Source organism: Phaethon aethereus, assembly GCF_964289735.1.
Source record: "Phaethon aethereus genome assembly, chromosome: 21".
In the NCBI taxonomy this organism is placed as follows: domain Eukaryota; kingdom Metazoa; phylum Chordata; class Aves; order Phaethontiformes; family Phaethontidae; genus Phaethon; species Phaethon aethereus.
Window position 1 is genome coordinate 6,649,634 of NC_138597.1, and position 9,220 is coordinate 6,658,853.

General features: G+C 44.2%; 1 protein-coding gene across 1 annotated transcript; it reads left to right on the plus strand.

Moving 5' to 3' along the window:
• Positions 1-900: 900 nt before the first annotated feature.
• Positions 901-8,113, plus strand: TAS1R3 (taste 1 receptor member 3; the record flags this gene model as incomplete). The annotated part of the gene is made up of 6 exons (XM_082009274.1): positions 901-1,079; positions 2,662-2,962; positions 3,695-4,474; positions 4,904-5,107; positions 6,123-6,243; positions 6,853-8,113. 6 exons carry the CDS (start codon positions 901-903, stop codon positions 7,809-7,811), a joined length of 2,544 nt encoding a protein of 847 aa, XP_081865400.1. The 3' UTR covers positions 7,812-8,113.
• Positions 8,114-9,220: the final 1,107 nt, after the last annotated feature.

Sequence of the window (9,220 nt, forward strand, 5' to 3'; positions counted from 1 at the left end):
ATCTCCATGATTAGGTGACCTTGAATTAAAAAAAAAAAAAAATTTACTGCTGTGTAAGTCTCTTGCCACTACCCCTTAGTTCAGGCAACTCAACACATTATTCTGAAGTTCATTTAAAAATAAACTATGTGATATTCTTCCAGTGCAGGCCACTTCTAAGTAGGGAGCATGTAGGTGAATGCTTGAATCAGAGACAGCCAGGGAGAACCTCAGACAACAGCAGGAAGCAATGCTGGTGAGCCAGTAAATTTCTTCTTCCTCAGCCTCCTAACAGGTAATGGTTGTGTTAGAGGAACAGGCACCGTTCTCCACCAAGCACACTTCAGCTTCTCGGATTCTGCTCCTGTCAAAGTGCGTTCTCCTGGGCAATGCTTTTAGGTGAGCGACCTGCACGGATTAAGGTCTGCTCCCAGCATTAGACAAGTCAGATCCCGTTGTTTGTGAAAACTGTAAACAGGGACAGTTGCTAAAAACATGTTCCATTAAAGATGTTTTCTCGTTTGGTTGGGGCGGGGGGCAGTTAATGCAAAAGACGTGTCCAAATTAGGGCACGGCACCCGTGTTTACCACCTATCCCCCAGGAAGTCCACTTTCCAGAGCTGTGACAATGAATTCAGTAAAGGCTACTCACTGAGTAAAGGAAACCAGGATTAGGCCAGTGGTTTGCAACCAAGTACAGTCACAGGGTATTGCTGCATATTTGACTATTGCCCAATAAGCATGGAGTTACACATTTAATGAATTTTGCTAAACAAATTCTTCCCCGTTATTTTCATCTCTCCGAGTTCTATTTAAGGACACTTTCCCAGTAACTGTTGAGACTGGATCCCCTGCCCCTGTTCCCTCTCCCACGTTCGCTTGGAGATTTATTTGAAACATTTTCCCCAAAATAGACAAATAATGGTCCCTGACCTGCTGCTGTGCTTGAGCTTTGGTTATGCAGCAGCCCTCAAAACCACATGCCTATCAGCTCAGTTTAGAAGACCCGGTGATTATATCATAGGAGGCTTGTTCCCTTTTGGAATGGACACCGTAAACCTGACGGCACGATCAGAGCCCACGTTAGTTGTGTGTGAAAGGTAAGAGGAATGTTAGCTTCATTAATATATGTTCAGTTGGGTCACTTGGGCTGGGAAGATAAAGGAAAAGAAAGTAGTCCTGACAGCAACTGATGGTCTCACAGCCGAACTTTAAAGGTGAGATGGAAATGAAGATTAGCTCTAAGGTGCTGGAGTAGTGGTGTATGGTGCCATCAATTTCTGATCCCCAAGTAGAAAATGTTTTTGTGGTGTTTTGATGCTACTATGCAGTCACACTTCAGATGCAACCAACCTCTCTTTGATGAAAGCTTTCAGTGATTTAGTGTTTTGAATCGTAAACGCAAAGGTGTAAATGCTGCTTTTGCTTACATGGACTAATAAGCATGTACTGCACTCCGCAGGCAGGTGACACATGTTGCGACGGCGCTACTGCCTTTTATGAGGTAAAAGGACACTCAGTACTGTGCACAAGGAAAAGCCGGAAATGGAATCACCTGGCTTGCAGGCTTGCCAGTGTGTGAAGAGTCAAGATCAGTATTTCCTACTCAATTACACCAAGGTGGTTCATACCATCACATTACAAGCTACTTATAGCACCATAGAATCATTTAGGTTGGAAAAGACCTTTAAGATCAAGTCCAATTGTTAACCTAGCACTGCCAAGTCCACCATTAAACCATGTCCCTAAGTGCCACATCTACATGTCTTTCAACTACCTCCAGGGATGGTGACTCAGCCACTTCCCTGGGCAGCCTGTTCCAACACTTGACAACCCTTTCAGTGAAGAAATTTTTCTTAATATCCAATCTAAACTTCCCCCGGCACAACTTGAGGCCATTTCCTCTTGTCCTATCACTTGTTACTTGGGAGATGAGACTGACACCCACCTCGCTACAACTTCCTTTCAGGTAGTTGTAGAGCGCGATAAGGTCTCCCCCGAGCCTCCTTTTCTCCAGGCTAAACTACATCAGTTCCCTCAGCTGCTCCATCATAAGACTTGTGCTTTAGACCTTTCACCAGCTTTGTTGCCCTTTGGACATGCTCCAGCTCCTCAGTGTCCTTCAGCTCTTCACAGCTTTTTGTAAGGAGAATGAAAAGACATGCTCATGTTCTACCTACTTTGGCAGCAACAAAGCACAGAAAAGTATGGCCCACAATCTTTCCATCTTTGCAGGCCATGAAGCAGGGAATATGCCCAGTGCACTGAGCTATACAGCGGAGGAAAATCCCAGGAAGAAAGGCTATCTCACCTCAGCACACACAGCACTTTGGGAACCACCGGCTTCACGGCTGAAGTACACAAAGCTAAGAGCAGGAGGTCATTTGAATCTTGACCCTCACAACTATACATACCAGTCTCTCTGTTTCTTCTTCTGTGAAGCACAGAGGATGTATTTGCTGACAGACAAGATCGATTAGATTTGAAAGGTGCTCAGAGCCTCTCTAATCACAGTATAATATTTACAAAGGCTATAGGTACAGGGATGCTCTGCTGACAGTGCTATGTATATGTGGCTCAGCAACAGACAGGATGCTGAAATGTCAAAGAATGCGGAATAAGCTGATCAACATTGTAACAGCACTGATAGAGTATGTAATTCCTCGTTTCCTCTTATTGCAGGGTATTTGTGGATGGACTAATATGGGCTCTTGGGATGAAGTTCGCTATCGATCAGATCAACAATTCCACTTCACTTCTCCCGGGAGTAAAGCTGGGCTATGACATGTATGACACCTGCTTTGAGCCAGTGGCAGCCTTACAGCCCAGCTTGCTATTTCTGACCCAAAATGGCACAAGGGGCATTGGAGTACTGTGCAACTACACCGACTATCAGCCTCGTGTGACTGCTGTGATTGGACCACATAAGTCAGATCTCTGCCTGGTAACGGCCAAACTATTCAGCTTCTTCTTGATTCCACAGGTAAAGAAACTCTCTGGAGAAGCATGAATTCTCCTTCTGGGTAGGGGACGGGTTTGGATCAACAATGCTGTCTATGCTCCATGTCTTTGAACCAAGACTGTTAAAGCATGGATTCCAGTCTTTCCTCTGCCACAGATTTCCTGCGTGGGTAGGTCATTAAACTTCCCTCCTGGAACACATTCTAGTGCCTAAACACCTGGAAAGAAGAGGGATAACTCAGGCTGCTCTGTGATCCATGTAAAATGGAAATAGCAGAGCTCCCAGTGTAAAACTGGGAGGATCCCATGAAAATAAATTTATGACTGTCTCAGTTACCACAATAGAGCGCGCTATAATGATCAGGTAAGTATTAGCCCTGAGCTAAGATATTAGTGAATCTTGTGTACGTTACCCTTTCTACAAAGTAGATAATTATCATTGTCATTCATGATAAGGGCTGATACTGTGATGATGGACACAAGTGGCAGTGGAAGGGGATAACCATGTGGGACAGTCCTACCAGAGGCAACTGAAAGGGGCCAGTTTACGGTTCTCTTAGTAAATGCAGCCATGATCATAGGTGATGGACCTATCCCTTTAGATGAGTTCTTCCTTCCCACTATCCTGATCCAGCATTTTTTAAAAGCTAGTGCACTGAGACTATGCAAAGAAGGTGGAGAGTGATCTGGACTGTGAACATTTCCCTCAACTTCACTCTTTGCCTCACTTTCTCTCTTATCCTCTAACTTGCAGGTCAGCTATGGAGCCAGCAGTGAGAAGCTCAGCAACACAGAGTTGTATCCATCCTTCTACCGTACTGTTCCCAGTGATAAGAACTTGGTGGAAGCTGTGGTCCTGCTACTGAAAAAGTTTAAATGGAACTGGATTGCCACCATTGGAAGTGATGATGAATATGGCAGAGGAGCACAGGGGCTCTTCTTAAGTATAGCTGGAAATCACAGCATCTGCATTGCGTTCGAGGGGCTAATTCCTACAGACCTTGCAGACCCTGAAGCCCAAAACCAACTGGAAGATACTATTAAGTTAATTAACATGACCAATGTCAACATCATTGTCCTTTTTGCCTCTAGTCAGCCAGCCCAGGCCCTGCTGGAACACAGCATCAGGATAGGACTGAGCAAGAAAGTCTGGATTGGCACTGAAGCCTGGATGTTGTCCGACTTAATTGCCTCCATCCCAAATATTCAGACCATTGGGACAGTCTTAGGCTTTATTATGAAAACAGGCAGAGTCCCTGGCTTCCAGAAATATGTTGCTGACCTCTTTGCCTCTGTTCAGCAGGACAGATTTTGCCAGGAGTCTAGAGAATTCAACCACCTCATGAACTCTGTCATGCTGGACACACATTGCAAACAGTGTGACCACATCTCGCTGCATGACGTCTCATCCATGCTAAGCCACTCACAAATACAACCAGTGTACGTTGCAGTCTACAGCGTGGCTTATGCATTGCACAGAGCGCTGGGGTGCACCCACCAAGCGTGTCCCAAAGCATCCATCAGATCTTGGCAAGTAAGTAAAGTAGGGTGGACAAAGAGCAACTTTTCATCCAATCTATGCATCAGAGCTGCACACAGCCAGAGCGGAGGGGGGTGTGTGTGTGGGGGTGTGTGTAACATTGCCCTGTGCTCCTGGCCCCTGTCCTGGTAGTGCTACAACTTCAGCAATTACCTCAGCCAGTCAACCCCTACACCAGCCCACTGCACATTCTCTGCTGCTGGCTACAGCTGCATTCCCCTCTTGAGGCTACGTTCTGGCTCCCACTAACTTGGCACAACAGATAGAGCAGCTGATAATACAGCCAGAAGGCCAACAGTCACAATCTCAGCCCACATAAAGGACAACTGATTTCAGTCAGAAATTAGCTTACTGCATGATCATCATCCAAGCAAGAACCTCAACTGTATCAATATTTAATGTCAGTTTTCATTTTCTCCTCAGCTGCTGCACTTCATGAATACCCTCCCATTCAAGGTGAATGGCCAAAGTTTCAGGTTTGATCAATCCCATGGCACAAACACTGGCTACAAGCTTATATTCTGGTCCTGGAAAAACGGCACCCTTACATATCTGCCTGTAGGTGACTATGAAGAGTCCTTGTACATCAACAAGTCCCAGATCCAGTTTCACACTGCATATCAAAAGGTAAAGATGATGAGCAAGAGCATAAAGAATCACAAAATAAAGTAAGATTTTGTCGCTTTATCAGGACTGTTCATTAGGAGCTCTTAGCCCGCATGCTACTCCTGCAAGATTTGCATGGGACCCAGTTCTCGCTCCTCTGCAAACATGTAATCCATCTCCATTGTGCTGATACATTTATGTACCTTCTGGAAGGTTATTGATTGCATGATTAATGTAACTTTTAAAGATTTCTTTAGCCTAATAACTGTGTGATTATGTTTAACAGCCTATTCTCATAGTCCTTAGGCTATACTTGCCTCAAGGCTAACATTTCAGCTATGTGTAAATAGTTAATCACAAGGAATGTGTGCATGTTGAACAAAGAGGCCTCATGTAATTAAAACAAAGAAGGGTTAAGAGCAATGACTGAGAGATTAATGAGTACAGAGACGATACCTTAACCTTGAGAACAGAAATATCCTAGCAGGAGCACTCAAACAAGGATGATAAGAAAGAATCGCTTGTCTGAACAACAGAAGGGGTAAACATCAAAGGCGAAGAAACTATCCTCAGGAGACCCGTGACCATGAAAGGGAAAAAGCAATAGGAGGCTAACTCCCCAAACGACCACCCGAGACCCCCGTGCATGTGTAGTGTAGTTTTGCAACGCCAGCATTATGTAAATGTAGGAGATAGGCAGGGAGGCGGAGACTTCTCAGAAAATATAATGACTATGTATAGCTTGTTACAATAAAAGAAGTGCTTACGAAACAAGAGACATTGGGCGGAATTATCCCATGCCTCCAGCACTGCAGTAAAGAACGCCTGCCTTCTAAAACTTCAAACTAAGCATTAGAGGATTTTCTTGCTGACTTTTTTGGTATCAGTGCAAAACTAGAAAAAGGTATTCCTAGCACTGTTTAAAACCCAGGCACAGGTTTGATCCCAGCACAGCACTGCCAATTTCTTCTAATTTGTTTGGTGATACCATGCCTCTTCTGAAACTGAACTGACATTCATTCTGCCTTTTGTCTAGGAGCCTACATCAGAGTGCTTCAGACATTGTAAACCAGGACAATTCAGACAAATAAAAGGATTCCACCTCTGCTGCTATGACTGTACAGATTGTCCAGAAAACACCTTCTGGAGCACTAAAGGTGAGGTCTGAGAAATTAAATGGCTTTAACTGCCTGTATTACGTCTCTCTACTGGTTGAGGTCACACAGGTTCACAGAACTGGTAAAGACCAGTTGTGAGCTCTTCCTCCATGGAGCACTGCCAGTGCAGAGTATTTGCCTCCCTTTTGTTCTGCTGCGCATTGTTCAGTCTTGCTCTACAGATCTCCAGTGGGGGACCTTCCTCTGCTGATCCCAAAGAGAATGCATCAGGACAACGCGCATGTTTTATTTCAAGAGTTCAGAGAGAGGGGTATGATGAAATTCTGGGGTCATAGATAGAAGAGAGGCAGATGATGAAACTCTGGGATCTTTTGGAAGCTGGTGATCCTTCCTGGGGAAGAGAAACAGAGCCAAGAAATATGTGGATGCTTTTGGGGGGACGGTGGAGAAGTAGAGGGGAAAAAAAAGAGATTGAGCTATCACAAGCTTTGGAAATCCAATACACTTAGGAAGGAGTGGAAGTAGGCAAAGCAGCATGCAAACCAGCTACCTAATTCATGACTCTGATCCATCCTCAAGGACTGCCTGCAGCAGGTTAGCAGCACTTTACTGCAAGGTGGTCATCAGCTTCTCACTGCTACTTTGCAGACAGCTCCACCTGCACTCCCTGCCAAGAGCATCAGTGGTCCCCTGTCCAGAGCACACAATGTTACGTCCGGAGCGAGAGATACCTGTTTTGGAACGAGCCACTCACCATCGCCTTGCTAGTGTTGATGTCCATCACCATATCCCTGACTTGTTTGACAGCAGTGCTCTTTTTAAAGAACCTTGAGACTCCCCTTGTGCAGGCTTCCGGAGGCAAACTAAACCTCTTTGCCTTGTTCACACTCATGCTGATGTGTCTCAGCTGCTGTCTCTATATAGGGAAGCCCAGTAACAACCTTTGTATGATCCAGCAGATAGCCTATGCCCTGTGCCTCAATGGTTGTTTCTCTACCTTCTTCATCAAGTCCCTTGAGATCACCCTGGTGACAGAGTTCCCTCATTGTGCCGCCACCTTCTTGTACTGGGTGACCCAGCGGAGGGCCTGGCTCCTTGTTGCCTTGTGCCTCCTCACCGAGTGCTTGTTCTGTTTCTGCTATCTTCACTTGGGCCCTGACTATCTGGTGCCTGATTACAAGTCACTGCCCACTGAAGTTCTGCTTGTGTGTAACACAAAGTCCTGGTTTGCCTTTGCTCTGATGCATGGTTACAACGGCTGCTTAGCCTTTGTCTGCTTCCTGTGCACATTCATGGTACAAACTTCTGGTAAGAAGTACAATATTGCCAGGGGGATCACATTTGCCATCCTAACCTATTTCATCACCTGGATCTTCTTCATTGCTGTTTTTGCCACGCTAAAGACAGTTCTCAGATCTGTTACTCAGATTGGGACCATTTTGACAACCAGTCTGGGTATCTTGGTGACCTACTATATCCCTAAATGCTACATCATCTTGCTTAAGCCTGATCTGAACACAGTGGATTATTTCCAAAATTCCATCAAAGAGGAGCCAGAGGAGGACTCAAACAATAAACCAGATCCATCGTCACCTGCTCCTCAATAGAAGCTGGCTGTATTTTAATGAGATAATTCTGTTTATGATGACTTTATAAGCTATGGTCCCAGACACAACCACCATAAAAAATACAAGCTTATTGTAGGCTGAACATTAGGAGCAGAATTTTTAAGCTGCAGAGGGCTCTACTCAGTGAGCTAAAGCAAAACGCCCTCAGCAGAGTAGTATCCATCGTTGCTGTAGCTAACCACCTGTTTCATCACCCACAAGGAGCCAAAAGCAGGTTCAGTTAAGCAAGCAACCTACAGTACTGATACTTCATATGAATCTCTCGGGTCTAACAATCTTATCTAGAAGCCTCACCCAGACCACTTTCCTGTAAAGCCCACTGGTAATTTCCACTTCTTATTAACTAGAAAACTGTTCCAGAGATATATTAATAAATCCTTTCCCAAGCCTTATAAGAACTTTCAAATATATTCAACAACACAGAAATAGTAACTAGAAAAAGAGAAGGGAATAATCTGAAAACGTGTGAGATTATAGACCACAAATAGAAATCCTTGTGATTAACCAATGATACTGAGTACCTATCTAAGCAGGATCCTCTATACAGACTTCCTAGCGAACAACATCAGAAAACACAGCTCCTATGCATGTCTCCTCCTCTTAGGTACAGGAGGTAGATGCAGAGGGGGAGGTGACAGACAGAGAGGACCAAAGGTCCTGCATGCTGCTCTGTAATTGTGGTCTGTACACATCTATGCGTGTTTGTGCACTTGCTTTATTAAAAGTAGAGTCAATTACATCCTACAGCTCTGGGTCTCTTTGTTAACACTTAAAGTCAACGCAAATTTTCACCATCTAGGCTGTGAAACTGTATGGTTCTAATGGACAGCAGGATCCTCAAGACAACCCTTCCCCATTGTCCCTGTAAATAAAATTGTGACAGAACATACTGATCCTCTGAGCTGCCCTATCTGCTATTTAAACACAGGGGCTCTGACTTAGCAGTATGGCACTGAGTTAGTTTTTCTCATTTTTTTGATTGAGGTTTCGAGGATACCTGGAAAGGTATACATGAAGTTACGAACACAGGCGAAGAGTACACAAAGAAATTGATAGGTCATACACTGAAGTACAAGGAAACAGATCGAGAAGGCTGACTATTTTAACTCTTAAATAAAAGACTGAAAGGCTAAGCCAAGCTTCTGATGACAACCATTGCTATTCCAGTTCATCATAGCAGCATATTAACTGAGAACTGGTCTTCGTATATCATTGAGTATTGAAACAAAACACAAGGAAGAACCTGTATTTCTCAAGAGATTTCACAGTTTCATTCCAAGTCAGAATAATTGTAGTTATTCAAGCCAGAATCACAATAAAACTGAGATTTTTTTCAGATAAATTGTAAAAGTTTAGATATCATAATGGAAGTATTTATCATAATGTCA